Genomic DNA, 16,990 nt, shown 5'->3' with positions numbered 1-16,990 from the left:
CCAGCCGCTTGAATAGGGGGACTGGGAGAAGTGATATTTGAGGGAAAAAAGGCGCAAGCTAGGCAGCCATTTTATGACATCGTTATGCTCTAGACGGAGAGCGCGTGTTATGACGCGCTCTAGTCAGCGAACGCGCGCTGTGCAGAGAGCGCGCGCTGCCATATAAGGCTGTTTACCTTTGGCAGCAAGCGCGCGCTGCAGCGAGAACGGCTGTGAAGTAAGCGCGTTCTCGGTATATCCAGCAGCCTGAGTTCGCTTGCTCCTCTAGGATTCTCTGCCCGCGGCATATCAGGGCGGCGGAGTGAGAGAGAAGGAAGAGTGAGGAGAGCTTATGTTGAGTTCACTCGTGTGCAGAAGTGCACATCTTCTGTCCGCGGCGCTATCCGCGTGGCGGCAGTATAACATTCTCTGTCTGCGGCCCTTTTCAGGGCGGCGGAAGTAAGAGAAGGCGAGTGAAGAGCCCGTATGTCCGCGGCGCCATTAGCACGGCGGAGATAACGTTCTCTGTCCGCGGCGCATTTAGAGCGGTGGAGGAGAGAGAGGAAGGCGCGTGAAGAGCTCCGTATGTCCGCGGCGTCATCAGCGCGGCGAGGACATAACATTCTCTGTCCGCGGCGCGTTTCAGCGCGACGGAATGAGAGAAGGGGAGAGCTCCGTATGTCCGCAGCGGGGATATAACGTTCTCTGTCCACGGCCATTTTAGAGCGGCGGAGATGAGAGAGGAAGGCGAGCGAAGAGCTCTGTATGTCCGCGGCGTCATCAGCGCGGCGGGGATAACATTCTCCGTCCGCGGCGCTTCTCAGCGCGACGGAACGAGAGAAAGGGAGAGCTCCGTATGTCTGCGGCGCCATAGAGCGGCGTGGATATCACATTCTCCGTCCGCGGCGCTTCTCAGTGCGACGGAACGAGAGAAGAGGAGCGCTCTGTATATCCGTGGCTTTTATTTGAAGCGGCGGAAGACCAATGTTCTCTGTTCGCGGCGTAAACACGCTGAAGAAGAATTAATCTGACTAACCTTGCGAGACGGGGTCTTATATACCCTTGGCTATGCAAATTCTGTTGCCCCTTGTGGCGGGAGTTTAGAAGGACCTGATTGGTCCGTCCCGCCCCACAGTCTCGCCATAGGTTGCTGCAGTTGCAGCGGCACAGCCAATCAGCACGCAGCTGCTTCCTGCTGAGAGTTGTGCAGCTGCACTGCGTGTACATGGTATTTTTGGATAAAAATTTGCTTCAATATCTCGAGGAAAGGAATTCCCCCATAGCGTTTTAGCAAAACGCAATACGAGAGTACTCTCGTAAGGGAACTATGTACATAGTAATCATCAGAATATCTCTTCTCCAGTCTCTGTCCGAATCCATTACCTGGCGGGCAGACCCCCAAAATGGCGGAAGGGGGGCGGGGCGCTGTGTCGTGACGACATCTCATTCTCAATGCCAACTGCCAAAAAAAACTAACGAAGAAGAATATACATCTTCTTCGTCGGTGTCATCAGGGGTTGGCGGGCTTTTGTATTTCACCGGCGTCGCAGTTAACCGGCTAACATGGACATAACACATTTTTTTTAAAGGAACACTAAACCTCACCGGCCAGAGAGAGATTCAGCGTCAGACGAACCGCAGACAAGTGTTACAGGTTTGTGAATCCGCTGTTGTAACACTTGAGTTACATGACTGTATTGTTGGCTAGCTAGCGAGTTAACGTTAGGTGTTGCTTATTAAGGCGAGACACGACAGGTGAAAACATAGTCAATTTTGAGATTTTGGGCCAGTTTGCTCCCTTAACATATAAGCTTTCATGTCAAAATAAAAAAAATGTCAACATTACACATTAAGGTGGTTATTTCATTATATTTTGTCACCGTGCGCCTTTAGATTTCTACCCGAGATCATCAAACGTTATTCAAGCGCGATCTCTCGTGCCGTCTCCATTCACAGAAACATGTCATGCCTGGTATCATTATAAAGCTCTCAGTCTCACACACAGCGCTGGCTCATCCAAATATGGGCATTTCCTTTGTAGAACTAACCAACCGCGAAAGTTTGCAGCCGAAAACCACATCTGATTGGTCGATGTGAATTTCTCACTACGCGCTGCAAACTTGCTTGTGTTTTATTCTCCGCCTGATAGAAAAGTGCAGTCAACACCGAAATCAGCACATAAACGTTCACAGAAAAGATCAAGTAGCAAGAGCTAATAAAAAGAAAAGTAAACAACAACAGATTAGACGACGAAACCCCGTTAGTTATAGTTATAGATGGACATATACAACAAACAGGGACAGTTCGTCTGCAGTGTGTGTGACTGGTGTTATGTGTGTTTGTTAAGGTAGTTCTCTTAAGGTAGTTCTCTAATAGCTATTGCTATTAATAATTTATTCATTTATCAATTTCCACGTGTTTTAAATATTATACACTACTGATATTAATTAACTGAATATATATATTTTGTTTGTAGGTTCGGGGTTTTATAGAAATGTATGCAGTTATACAGTGTAAAACTTTAAAGGCCGTTTTCTCAAAATGAGTTTTTTCCTCACACTCAGAGTCAGATATATCCACTTCAGTAGCACCTACAAGCACCAACTTTTGCAGACTTATACTGAACTATAATCTATTATCTCAAACAGCCTGAAAAATAGTGCATTTAGCTGATGTAAATGGGAAAAAAATCTCCCCGGGGGAGTATGCCCTCGGACCCCCCTAGGTTTGGGCTAAGCCCTGAATGTTTAAATCGTCTGGCTCCGCCCCTGGTTCAGAAGGAAGCTTATGCAAGGACTGCAACGCCATGTTTATAGCTTGGTAGCGATCCTTAGCTCACGAGTCGGTGGGCAGGGCTACAGAAGCATATTTATCTGTAGATGCCGTCTAGGTCCTATTACGTAAGAGATCTGCATTTTCTGAGAGCTCTCGTTTTCTGGGCCAGGTGTCAATAAAAGCTTTTCTTTGACTAACAAGGAAGTTTTCAGCTCTGAAACTTACAGGATATTCTTATATTACCATAACCTTTTATGTATCAAAAGCTCAAGGAAAAGTTGATTTCTCAGTTCATCACCCCTTTAACACTGCATTATTCACTTGTTCCTGTGTAGTTATTCATTGATGATGGAACAATATTCTAGAGTGTTACCTTTATGTTGTTTGTTGTGGGACAATGACTATAAAACACACTAAAACACAGCATACACTGATCATGAATAATGATAATTTTATTTGTGCACTGTAATCCAAATTTTCCAAATAGAAATGTTTCATGCTCAAATGTTAATTTTTTTATCACAATGCAGAACAACATTGTGAGGAGCTCTGGAAACATACATAATGTAAACATAACGTGACGTTTCCTTTCAGCTGTTTTGCCAGAAACAGAAACTCAGCACACTTATGTAGAAATGAAAGTAAAAATGTGGCAGGTTCAGGAAACGCTGATGTATCAGGAAGCAATGATCAAAGAGCTCAAGTGCATCGAATCTGCTCAACTTGACAGCGGAATCGACGACAGTCTCCTTTCCCACAGACTTTATCTGGAGATAAAAGGTAACTTTACCTTCAAATTATGATGATGCATGAAGTTGACTAAAATAAAAAAAATTGTTTAACAATCATAATAGTAATAATAATAAAATACATAATAGTATTGTTGTTTAATTTATCCAACAAACATTTGACAAAGCAAAAAAGGCATTCATTAAAAAAAAACATTATTAAAAGGTCTATAACATTAAAAAAACAACTGAAGTGTTGCATTTTATTATTATTATTATTATTATACATTTTACATAAAGTGTGGTTCTATCACACATAATTACTTTTATATTTGGGCAGACACTTATTTAGTAATGTTTCAACAGACACTAAACATATGATAATGACGTATTGACAACATATAAAATTTTGTCTGTCTAAAAACAAATAACATTTCTCTAATTCATCAAAGCAAGGAATGCAAGAAGTGCTGCACGGAGTGTAAAATCTCGGTGCTCTTTGGTTGTGTGGGATAATTGAGTTTCTTTCTTTCTTTCTTTATTTTATTTCGAACAACAACCAATAAAATAATAAAAATAAAGTAAAACATACAACATTTGTGTTACCAAATAGACGCAATATCAAAAATAAAATAACATGTGTTCGAAAAGGAGCGGGATGAAGCAAAAGCTTGTTATTTTCCCACCCCTTATATAACCATACAAAATTTCATCAAAGTTCAGAAACAAAGGTAGTCCAAGGCACTCGATGGGTGTGTTGAAAAAGATAAAAAGCCTTTATTTTTTCATGGCTTAAACATTTAAAATTGGTGACAGGTACACCTACGCGTTGCGGCTTTACATGCCTTCATCAGGGTGTGTATCATACACACCCTGACGAAGGCATGTAAAGCCGCAACGCGTAGGTGTACCTGTCACCAATTTTAAATGTAATAACTAGTAATAACGTAAGTATTACTATCCAAAACCTTAAGAAAACCTCCAAAGTTTACAATGATTTCCATAATTACTATAGAGTTATGTTTTTCACTTCAGAATACTGATCTCAAAAAATAATGATTCCTTTAGAATGATGTAGTAACACAAGTTATTACTAGTGGGTTACCATTACATTCACATTATAATTAATTATATACTATACATTATTAATATTAATTATGAACCTGTATATAGTAGTTCTTAGTAGTCCTCTGGGACTACATTTTTACTTTCATTTCTACATAAGTGTGCTGAGTTTCTGTTGCTGGCAAAACAGCTGAAAGGAAACGTCACGTCAGGGTGAGTATGATACACACCCTGACAAAGGCATGTAAAGCCGCAATGCGTAAGTGTACCTGTCACCAATTTTAAATGTTTAAGCCATGAAAAAATAAAGGCTTTTTAACTTTTTCAACACACCCATCGAGTGCCTTGGACTACCTTTGTTTCTGAACATTTCTCTAATTGTTTACCCATTTCATCATGTAATATTTATTTTGTTTGCTGTGGGACAATGGCCATAAAATACACTAAAAACACAACATAAATAATAAATATAATTTTATTTGTGAGCTGTAATCTGAGGATGTAGTATTGTGGCTTCTGCTTGCATGTATGCTCTCTCTCTCCAAACGATCTTCTTACCCTTACATTTAAATTTAAATGTACATTACATTTACATTTACATTTAAATGTAAATGTACCCTGAGAGCTCTAAAGGGCCTCTTTTATAATCACTATTGACACACATTATCTCTACATTTACATACATTCTACTTGCGTTAAGATATTTCCTGCTTGCTTTATCTGTTACATTATTTGCGTCAATTGTTCATTCTTCACTGGCAGTGTTGGGAGTAATGTACGCATTACAAGTAACTTGAGTTACGTAATAAAATTACTTTTTCCAAGTAACTAGTAAAGTAACACATAACTTTTCAAATTGACAACAAAATATCTGAGTTACTTTTTCACATTAATTTGACTGACAGCTCTCCTGCCCCCATGTTGAGAAAAATAAGTGCAGAGGTGTTGTGTGTAAACATGATTGTTATTGTAGTTCTAGACTAAATGTGAGCATTTATTTATTAATGATTCTGTACTCCTCAAAATCAATAAAAGCAGTCAAATGCAAACCTCCAATAATTAAATGTTAAATAAAACAACTATTTTTATGCATTTAATCTACCTTTATATGTCTTGCTGCTGACCTTTAATGATGAAAATTACTAGATTGTTTGGTTTTTTTGGTAAAACTTTTTTCTCCTGCATCCTATTACCATTATCCAGAATGGCAGCACAGCAGAGCTGCGCCCTCTACTGTTAATTTTTACCTCAGCCTGGGGCTTATTATTTCAATTTTGGTATGAAGAGGTCTTTACTTTTGCACAAAAATATAACTTTTTTTGTTATAAAAAAACAACAAAAACAAGCCCAGGTAAGAAAAAGTAACGCAAATAATTACATTTTAAGGGAGTAACGCAATATTGTAATGCATTACTTTTCAAAGTAACTTTCCCCAACTGTTCATTGGACATTTTATCAGATTTCTACTTTCTAGACATTTAATTTTTAACTGTCTTCATATTTGGCAGTTACACACAACAATGTGCGTCTCCCCTCGAACTGCTTTCACTAAACAGTTCACCGCAACATCATCTTTACAGGTTGTGGTATATATGTATGTGCACAGTGTGTTTTGGCAACGCACTGTTGCCAACCCGAAGAAAAAATGAAAGACAAAGGATATAACAATAGGAAAGCAATATCTTTGAACGACACCAGCATGTTTAAAACTCAGTAATTCTCTCAGAATATAGAATGAATGAATGAATGAATGAATGAATGAATGAATGAATGAATGAATGAATGAATGAATGAATGAATCAATCAATCAATCAATCAATCAATCAATCAATCAATCAATCAAACAAACAGTCAATCAATCAATCAATCAACCCTACCCTCCATCACTTTTTGTTTTGACAGGGACTTGCGAGAGAAGAGAGCAGATCTGTCGATGGCTACACAGACAATTCATTTTATGATCTGGAATGTTAATGGACTTAAACGAAACAGAGATAAGAAATTTCAAAAACTACAAAATGCGGACATTGTTTTCTTTCAAGAGACGCATATTAAAGAGGGAGATTAACATATTATAGAAGGTCTAAAAAATGAGTGGCATGTTTTCTACACAAAGTTTACCTGCCAAAGGGGATCAGCCATACTAGTCAGGACAAGTCTAGATTTTGAATGTATAAGTGATGAAAAAGATAGCTGTGGAGCTTATATTGTGTTGAAATGTAAACTGGAAGGTCAGCTGTACACTCTGGTTAGTGTTTATAACCATGAAACAGACACAGAAACCCTTGATAAACTTTCAAGGTACCTACAGGCAATGACCACAGGACTCTTGGTGATTGGTGGAGATTTCAACACGGTTCTCAATCCATTTATCGACAAAAACCATTCAAAAGAGGTGAAAGACAGCACAATCCACAGAAATCTGCGCCGTTGTGTGAATAAGTTCATGAAATCTCTTCAGCTAATAGACATCTGGAGAAGAAGGAACCCTGTAAAGCAAGATTATAAGTTGCTTATAAGTTCCAAATTAATCAAATGATAGTTGATTATAAGTTCCAAGTTGCGTCCAGGCTGGATTACTTCTTCGTTCCAGAAGAGTGTATGTGGCGAGTCAAAAGTTGAGAAATCAGAGACTCAAAGACACGTGACCATCGTCCTGTGTACTTGGAAATCAACAATGTTTCCACAACCCTTTTTCAGAAAGATCCCCAGATACATTGAGTTGACCAATGGCTGAATCTAAAACAGGATCTTTTGACAGATGAGACAGGTTCATCACTGGGTGAAGAAACCTCACATGCAGTCAGTGAGGTTGATATTCTGTCAGCTGTACATTCTCTTCAAGTGTCAGACACCCCGAGACCAGACGGCATCCCAGTTTCCTTCTATAAAGAGAACATCAAGCATCTCATTCCATACATAAAGACACTCTATGACAGAATCCACAGTGGTTCATTTAACTGCTCTGAGAAACACTTTAATGAGACTGTGAAAAGTCCACATGACGATAATCAACATTTTTTTAATGTTGACTACCTCATCTGTCACGATTCTATGAGAGAGGACTCAAATGCAGGAATGAGTGATCAGGGGTTTATTGACAAACAGCAGACAAAACAAGAAATGGTGAGGAAGTGAACAGTCCAAACAGTAGGCGGGTTAGGAGCACAATCACAGGCAGGAAGAGCAGCCACAATAACTCGCTCCAGAAGGTGGTAGACGGGAGAGCAGTTCTGACAGAGCAGCATGAGACCAGAGGATACCAGCGATGACCAGGCAGGATTCCTAGGGTAATGCAGTCAGGTCATATCAGGAAACTCACCAAGCTTTCAGCTAGGCAAGGACAGCAAGCTGCCAGGGAAGCTCTACTTGCAGGACAGGAATTAGAGACAGAAAACAAGAGGAGACAAGACCAAAAGGCAGCACAAACACTTAGCACTACTAGTATAACACACGTAGGTATAACGTATAGTGAACCAGCAACCACATGAGGGAAAGAACACACCTTATAAAGGGAGCAGAGAACAAGAGGAACAGGTGAACACACTCAGACAAACAAGGAGCAGAGAACATGAGGAACAGGTGAACACACTCAGACAAACAAGGAGCAGAAAACATGAGGAAAAGGGTGAGCACACTCAGACAAGGAACAGGTGAGCACACAATCAGTGAATCAATGAGGACTAGACAAGGACTAAACAAGGGGGCGTGGTAACAGGAAACAAGGAGGCAGGACACAGGGAGCACATGGCAAACACAAACCAAGACAAAGCCATGTGTTCATGCACAACACAAACAAAGACACATTAAACAAAGACAAAACATACAGAGCTGTCAGAGGAGAACCCTGACAGTACCCCCTGTCCAATGGACGCCTCCAGGCGTCCAAACCAGGCAAAGAAATCCCCGGTGACACCAACTGGGGGGGCGGGAAGGGCATAAACATGGAAGTCCCAAACTGGCCAGGGAACACAGAGGGAGGGAAGGGGCAGGTGGGTACCGAACCTGGCAAAATGTTCATGGCAGCATTGAAAGGTGCTAGCTTAGGGAAACCATAACCAGAAAACATGGAGGGTGGGAAGGGAGGGATGGGAACTTGACTGGGGAGATCCTTAGATACAGGGAACGGCCTAACTGGTCTGGACTTCCAACTGGGCTTGGTAGACTTGGGGGAAATGACAGAATGGGAGAAGACTCTAGAAACAGTCTCTGGGACAGACACAGGACTTGACTCGGGAGTGCCCTCATGGGCTGCACTGACAGGCCCTGAAATGGGAGACCAAGTACTCTCAGGATTGGGGACAGAAGAAGCCATCACTGTGACTGCGCTCTCCGGAGCGGGAACGAGCTCTGTGACTGCGCTCTCCGGAGCGGGAACGAGCTCTGTGACTGCGCTCTCCGGAGCGGGAACGAGCTCTGTGACTGCGCTCTCCGGAGCGGGAACGAGCTCTGTGACTGCGCTCTCCGGAGCGGGAACGAGCTCTGTGACTGCGCTCTCCGGAGCGGGAACGAGCTCTGTGACTGCGCTCTCCGGAGCGGGAACGAGCTCTGTGACTGCGCTCTCCGGAGCGGGAACGAGCTCTGTGACTGCGCTCTCCGGAGCGGGAACGAGCTCTGTGACTGCGCTCTCCGGAGCGGGAACGAGCTCTGTGACTGCGCTCTCCGGAGCGGGAACGAGCTCTGTGACTGCGCTCTCCGGAGCGGGAACGAGCTCTGTGACTGCGCTCTCCGGAGCGGGAACGAGCTCTGTGACTGCGCTCTCCGGAGCGGGAACGAGCTCTGTGACTGCGCTCTCCGGAGCGGGAACGAGCTCTGTGACTGCGCTCTCCGGAGCGGGAACGAGCTCTGTGACTGCGCTCTCCGGAGCGGGAACGAGCTCTGTGACTGCGCTCTCCGGAGCGGGAACGAGCTCTGTGACTGCGCTCTCCGGAGCGGGAACGAGCTCTGTGACTGCGCTCTCCGGAGCGGGAACGAGCTCTGTGACTGCGCTCTCCGGAGCGGGAACGAGCTCTGTGACTGCGCTCTCCGGAGCGGGCTCGGGGACTGCCCTCTCGGGAAAATTCCACTCTGTAGCCATGACAGGTTTGACTGAAATCTCTGTGGACTTGAGAAGACTTTCAAGACATTTAGAGAAAGCCTCCACAGCACTGATAATGGGCAGCTTAGGGACGGTCTCTGTGACCGTGACTGGACTGGCATAAACTGTCTCTGAGGGCATGACATGACTAGTAAAAGGCTTAAATGACTTCACAGGACTTGATACCTCCGTATCCACTGGACTTGGAGCTTGAGGATGGAGGATAGTAGACTGCTTTGCACGGGCCCTCTTCTTGCGCTTTCGACGGGTTGACCCGGTGTGCTTAACTGCCTCAGTAGTATCTGCAGCTAACTCGGCCCACCCAGGCAGAATAGCAGTGACTTTCGTCGACTCAGTAGTGACTGAAACAGATCTGGCAGACTCTGAAGTAAAGGAAACAGACTTGATTGACTGAGGGACAACAATTGACTTGCCTGGCTCAGGAATGATCTTGGCAGACACCGGAAAACCAGAAGTTGATCTTGGAGACTCTGAAGTGGCTGGAACTGACTTAATTGTCTGACACATGACTGCGGTTGACTTGACTGGTGTTTGAATAATAGAGGTGGACAGGTCTGGTTCAAGAATGGCAGAAATTGACTTGGATTTAGTGACTGCAACTGACCTGGTAGCCTGGGAGAAGATAGCTGTTGGCGTGACTGACTCAGGGGTAGCCTGAGCAGTCTCAGCTGACTCTGGGGTAGGTGTGATGGACTGGACCACCCTTCGCTCTCTGGACCTTAGTTTCTTGGTAGAAGCCAGGTGAGGATCATGAACATGACGTGACAGGTGATGAAGGGCTGGGTGTTTTCTGCAAGCAGATTCTGGTCGACTAGGCAAACCTCCATGACTGCGATGACTAAGGTACCTGGAAAACCCCCAGAAATCCAGACTCCTGAGAGAATCCATCTCCCATGCTGGCAGGGGATCATCTAAGCAGTTGTTAAAGATGTCCTTGAGAGCAGCATCATTATAATCTAGCCCCACGGCCATGGTCCAGAAAAACTGGGCAAAACCCCCCTCATCCAAGCCCTCCTGGCGAAGAGCAGTCAAACCTCGATGACGGGCCACTCTCTCCTGGATGTTAGCAGGTGGCAGGATTCTGATACTCATTCTGCTGAGTCCAATGTTGGCTGGTTCGTTCTGTCACGATTCTATGAGAGAGGACTCAAATGCAGGAATGAGTGATCAGGGGTTTATTGACAAACAGCAGACAAAACAAGAAATGGTGAGGAAGTGAACAGTCCAAACAGTAGGCGGGTTAGGAGCACAATCACAGGCAGGAAGAGCAGCCACAATAACTCGCTCCAGAAGGTGGTAGACGGGAGAGCAGTTCTGACAGAGCAGCATGAGACCAGAGGATACCAGCGATGACCAGGCAGGATTCCTAGGGTAATGCAGTCAGGTCATATCAGGAAACTCACCAAGCTTTCAGCTAGGCAAGGAGAGCAAGCTGCCAGGGAAGCTCTACTTGCAGGACAGGAATTAGAGACAGAAAACAAGAGGAGACAAGACCAAAAGGCAGCACAAACACTTAGCACTACTAGTATAACACACGTAGGTATAACGTATAGTGAACCAGCAACCACATGAGGGAAAGAACACACCTTATAAAGGGAGCAGAGAACAAGAGGAACAGGTGAACACACTCAGACAAACAAGGAGCAGAGAACATGAGGAACAGGTGAACACACTCAGACAAACAAGGAGCAGAAAACATGAGGAAAAGGGTGAGCACACTCAGACAAGGAACAGGTGAGCACACAATCAGTGAATCAATGAGGACTAGACAAGGACTAAACAAGGGGGCGTGGTAACAGGAAACAAGGAGGCAGGACACAGGGAGCACATGGCAAACACAAACCAAGACAAAGCCATGTGTTCATGCACAACACAAACAAAGACACATTAAACAAAGACAAAACATACAGAGCTGTCAGAGGAGAACCCTGACACTCATCATTGCAACTATTCTGACAAAACGACTATGATTTCTTGGAGTCTCAGACAAAGGGTTGTGTACCAAAAAAGGGTTGTGTACCATCAGCTACTGTCATGATCACTTCCAAAACCTTCTGCACTGAGATAAGGTTATCTTGTATTAAGCATAAAATAGAAGAGCAAAAACGGTCAAACCCGACTCTGTATCAAGATTTCCTCATTGTGAAAAACCTTCTCAGAGATGCACCAGAAGTTGATACTGAATCTGTAGATGTTTCAATTGAGAGAGACAAACTGCTGGATCAGGGCTGCCCTTTGACCAGTTCTCATTACACTGGCTCTGAAATACTTTGCCTCCGCATTAGCTGGGCATTTAAAACACAATGATATTCTGGTTTTCAAAGAAAGCGTGATACTTTGCATTCCAACCTGAGGATCTTGGGGAAGTAATAGCTGCTGTGAGGAACAGAGATAATTAAGTTTATTACATTATAGAATTATCCAAAGGAAGCGTTAGTGGTAAAAAATTAAAGTGCTTGGGAAATTAGTCCAAGGATGAGGAATTGAATAAAAGGAAGGAGGAAATACTTGTGCATAACACAGAGGAAGAATCAGAAGACAGTTGGTCTAAAATGGACAAAAGCAATACAGAGAGGAGAGTGTGTGAAGAGAGAGATTTTCAGTCAATTATTAATGAGGAAAAATACCTTTTGACTGAGGGAGATGGAAGGTGAGGATCATGAAGATGACCAAGATCTCATTTGCTGATTTGTTATTAATAATATACAGTACATGTTTTGCATTCAGTGCGATTTTGCCTGTGCCCTAATTTGTGCAATTGAAGTAGCCCAACCAATGGAAGAAAAAAAACCTGTGAATTGTTTTTTTTTTCTGGGTATTTTGTCAGAATTTCATCCATCCCATGACTTTAAAATTATTTGTTTGGTTAACTTTTTTACTATCAAATTAACCATATTTATTTTTCAATCAGAGCTAAACATAATTCTTTCCCCCTTCACTAGATTGACCATGTACGCAGTTGTTACCTTGCAAGACTCAGATGAGGTGATGGTGGTTCCATCTAGCTGGTTGAGCACAGACAAGAAACAAAGTTACTGGCCCCCATTCAAATCACAAGAGAAGTGCATGGAAGCAGTTCAGAAAAAATGTAAACCTGAAACTTTAGGGAAACCATGGGAGAAATTAAATATTAGCTTTCACAAAGAATATGGTAATGATCACTATTTTAAAATATATATATTTTTCAATTTTTATTATTTTTATTAAGTTCTCAAATAATATAATAAAATATTGATCTTATTGCAGACTCTATTGATAAAGCACTTTTTGGGGGGCAAAAAGAAATTACAGAACAGAAAGAACGGTAAGTAACAGATAATTACACTTTGTTCCAAAAACAATTTTTAAAAAAAAAGGAAATTTCACCTACTAAATGGTCAAACAATTCATTTGTACCATTTTGTTAAAATATTGTTTATTTTCAAATAAAGATCTTTACTATTTGCCACTGGATTCCCTGAAATACTAAAAAGACAAAGACCTGAAAGCACTCAAGGAATGTCAAAAAACCCACTTCCTACTACACCATCCAGAATGTCAGCTGATGGTGAGTCAGATTCTTTTGTCATAATCAGTTTCTCTCTCTCTCTCTCTCTCTCTCTCTCTCTCTCTCTCTCTCTCTCTCTCTCTCTCTCTCTCTCTCTCTCTCTCTCTCTCTCGTTTTTGTAATTACAGCACAACTCATTTTACACAACAGACAAGGATGATCTCCTCCATATGCTGAGAGACATCAAGAGCACAGTTCAGGAAAACTCTACCATGTTAAAGAAACTACTGGAAGAAAATACGGTTTCTGAAGCCCCCAGCAGTACCAGCTTGCTCACTAAAGATGTTAAAACAAGCCTAAATCTGCCTCTAAGAACCTTTGAAGATGTGGACAGGATTGAAAGAGAGCTCACCACTGCAGCATCACGCAAAAAATATGTGAGTCAATGCAGCATTTATAAAAATTTAAAGGAAAACTGTAGACTGGGTAAAAACCAGCCTGATCTGCCGGCAATTTGATTGTGCCCTGCAACTCAGTCTGGAAACCTGTACATTAATTTCTACTGCTTCTGTTACACTTTTGTGGGAACCAATCACAGACTGGCTTATCCACCTTGCACGCTATTGGCGGGTTTAACGCGATGACGGAAAGAGAAGCGATGGGACGTTGCCTGTTGATCACGAATCTTGTGGTCTGACTGGCTGAAGGACTAATCGATTGCGTACAGTGTCAATTGAATAATGCTCGCCTCTTGTGCAGAAAATACAGAGCAGACTCCCCAGACCAATGCTCAATCCAAATTGAGCTTGGTCTGGTGATAGCCAGACAAGGAATACTGTACACTAAGCTGGTCAATATCACAAAATAAACCTTACTGGAAATGTCCCAAAGACTGACTGTACAATGCACTTGTTTCATGACTATTTACCAAATAACGAGAAAGATATAAAATATTTATTGGAGTCAAAATGTTTATTATCTTACATTCTTAAATCTTCTAACAGCAATAGCACGGGCAGGCAACAGTAAAGTGGTCAGTATACAAAATATTTGACCATTCAATGCCATGATTGACTAATTAGAATTAAATATTGCAGTGATTTGTAATAATAATAATAATAATTATTATTAAAAAATAAAAACTTAATACAATTCTCTCTACTTTCTTCACAGGTAAAATATTTGTCAGGGTTTGGAGGTTTTGGGCCCAAGGATGTGATTAAGAATATTATGCAGCAAATCCTCACAGATGATCTGGCAAAGGAGTTCAACTGGCTGGGGAGAAAAGATAAAAGGCCCTTCTCTCAGCTCAATTTAACAGATGTAATCAGAGGTAAACTCACTTCTGCATGAACACTTGCTAAATGTTTGTTTTTATTTAAATTTTGTCTGCATTTGTCTTTACTTTCAAATAAAAAAATAAACGGAATAAGCTTAAAACATATTTACAAACCTCAATTTCAACCATTTCTCATTTGTCCCCAAGAGCATAAAGGCATGTGCAATATGGACAAAATAATCAAAATAAACAGTTAAAAAAAAAAAAATGGAAACAGCAATTTTATTAGCAATTTTGGCAATTGTTTTCCCTAATTGATAAATAAACTGTATATAATCTAAAAGACTAGATACAATAAAGATAAGATAGATACCCAAATGCTTGTCCATTTCCAATAATTTTATCAAGTTTCCTTTTTCAGAGGCTGCATTTTAAAAAAAAGTAATCAGGGCCGACTGTGAAACTGAAATTAAAAAATATCTGAGTTACACATCTGATCGACTCGTTCGGAAGAGACCAAGAGAACAAGGAGGTGAGTGATAGATAGTATTTCAATTCACTCATGGGACTATTTAAAAAAAATATATATATAAATACAGATGATATTCTTCCAGGAATTTGTTGTTATTTGATGTTAAGTTCACTTCCATTTAAAAATAAATCATGCAATGTTGCTTAATTCGGATGCTTCTATGAAATCGGCTCAATGTTTAGCCATTTAAAACCATCTAATACAACTTTTTTCCCAAAAGGATGTTTTAAACAAATAAAATTACTGGGAAAATGTGAATTAGTTACTTGAGAAATACACGTTATGCTGATCTTCTCATGGTCTTCTTTTAGTCAAAGCCTAACTATAGAAACCAACTTTATATCTCGTGTAAATACTTCTCCCTGCAGGTATTGGTCCTGAGACCTATAAGGTGACTCCCACACTGATGGACAACCAGCCACTGATGGGAACACCTTGGAACTTTTTGGATGGAAGTTTTTGATCATGAATCCCCCAGCTTTCATCCACCTGAAATAAATACATTTGTAAGATTGTCATATTACTGCATAAACTTGATTTCCTCAATATTTAAACAAAATACCGAAATGTATACAGCTTTGGTTTTATTGGGCTATTTCTGTCTTTTACAATGTTTGTCAAATTCCATGTGATGATTCCATTCAAAATAAACCAACCCTTGTGAAAAAGTAGTGTGCTTAATTGTATTGAAAGTGTACTTTTTGTGTACTTAAAATCTTAAAAGTATACTTTTTAAAAAGTGCACTTGCAGATCATATGATATAACTTAAGTGCACTTTTTTAAAATGCACTTTGTAATAATATCTAATTAATTTTTACTTAAATAAAGTACACTTTCATGGCAATATTTATAAACACACTTAAGTGCACTTTTTATAAGTGCACTTTGTAATAATATCTAATTAATTTTTACTTAAGGAAAGTATACTTTCATGGTAATATTTATAAACACACTTAAGTGCACTTTTTATAAGTGCATTTTGTAATAATATATAATTAATTTTTACTTAAGGAAAGTATACTTTCATGACTATATTTATAAACACACTTAAGTGCACTTTTAATAAGTGCATTTTGTAATAATATCTAATTAATTTTTACTTAAGGAAAGTATACTTTCATGGCAATATTTATAAACACACTTAAGTGCACTTTTATAAGTGCATTTTGTAATAATATCTAATTAATTTTTACTTAAGAAAAGTATACTTTCATGACAATATTTATAAACATACTTAAGTGCACTTTTATAAGTGCATTTTGTAATAATATCTAATTAATTTTTACTTAAGAAAAGTATACTTTCATGACAATATTTATAAACATACTTAAGTGCACTTTTAATAAGTGCACTTTGTAATAATATCTAATTCATTTTTACTTACGGAAAGTATACTTTCATGACAATATTTATAAACACACTTAAGTGCACTTTTAATAAGTGCACTTTGTAATAATATCTAATTCATTTTTACTTAAGGAAAGTATACTTTCATGACAATATTTATAAACACACTTAAGTGCACTTTTAATAAGTGCATTTTGTAATAATATCTAATTAATTTTTACTTAAGGAAAGTACACTTTCATGGAAATATTTATAAACACACTTAAGTGCACTTTTAATAAGTGCACTTTGTAATAATATGTAATAATTTTTACTTAAAAAGTGCACTTTCATGACAATATTTATAAACACACTTAAGTGCACTTTTAATAAGTGCACTTTGTAATATGTCATTAATTTTTACTTTAAAAAGTACACTTTCATGACAATATTTATAAACACACTTAAGTGCACTTTTTTAAAAATGCACCTCGTAATAATGTCTACCTATATTTTACTTAAACATATTTAAAATAATTACTGTTATTTATATTTTATAAAGTACACTTATTTTTATATTGACATACTAAAGCACATGGAAAAAAATGTCCAAAATTACATTTGTTAATGTATTTGAAATGTGTTTAGTCTATAATGTATACTGTGTGCATTCATGTATTTCTTCTAGCTTCAATACACTTTTTTAAATTTGTATCACTA

At 40.1% G+C, this 16,990-nt stretch overlaps 1 protein-coding gene across 2 annotated transcripts; it reads left to right on the top strand.

Annotated features, from left to right (window-relative positions):
- Nucleotides 1-3,415: 3,415 nt before the first annotated feature.
- Nucleotides 3,416-15,606, top strand: LOC307133629 (uncharacterized protein). Of its 2 annotated transcripts, XM_079828770.1 has the most exons (8): nt 3,416-3,534; nt 12,588-12,796; nt 12,892-12,949; nt 13,077-13,192; nt 13,343-13,569; nt 14,306-14,465; nt 14,833-14,943; nt 15,312-15,606. In XM_079828770.1, exons 2-7 carry the CDS (start codon nt 12,595-12,597, stop codon nt 14,844-14,846), a joined length of 777 nt encoding a protein of 258 aa, XP_079684896.1. In that variant the 5' UTR covers nt 3,416-3,534; nt 12,588-12,594; the 3' UTR covers nt 14,847-14,943; nt 15,312-15,606. The 2 variants fall into 2 exon arrangements, with proteins under 2 accessions (XP_079684896.1, XP_079684895.1); XM_079828769.1 differs by lacking the exon at nt 3,416-3,534 and having other exon boundaries at nt 12,224-12,796.
- Nucleotides 15,607-16,990: the final 1,384 nt, after the last annotated feature.

This window comes from Gobio gobio (assembly GCF_949357685.1).
Source record: "Gobio gobio genome assembly, chromosome: 11".
NCBI lineage: Eukaryota > Metazoa > Chordata > Actinopteri > Cypriniformes > Gobionidae > Gobio > Gobio gobio.
Note: the sequence above shows the minus strand (reverse complement) of the source record. Positions and strands in the feature narration are given on the sequence as shown.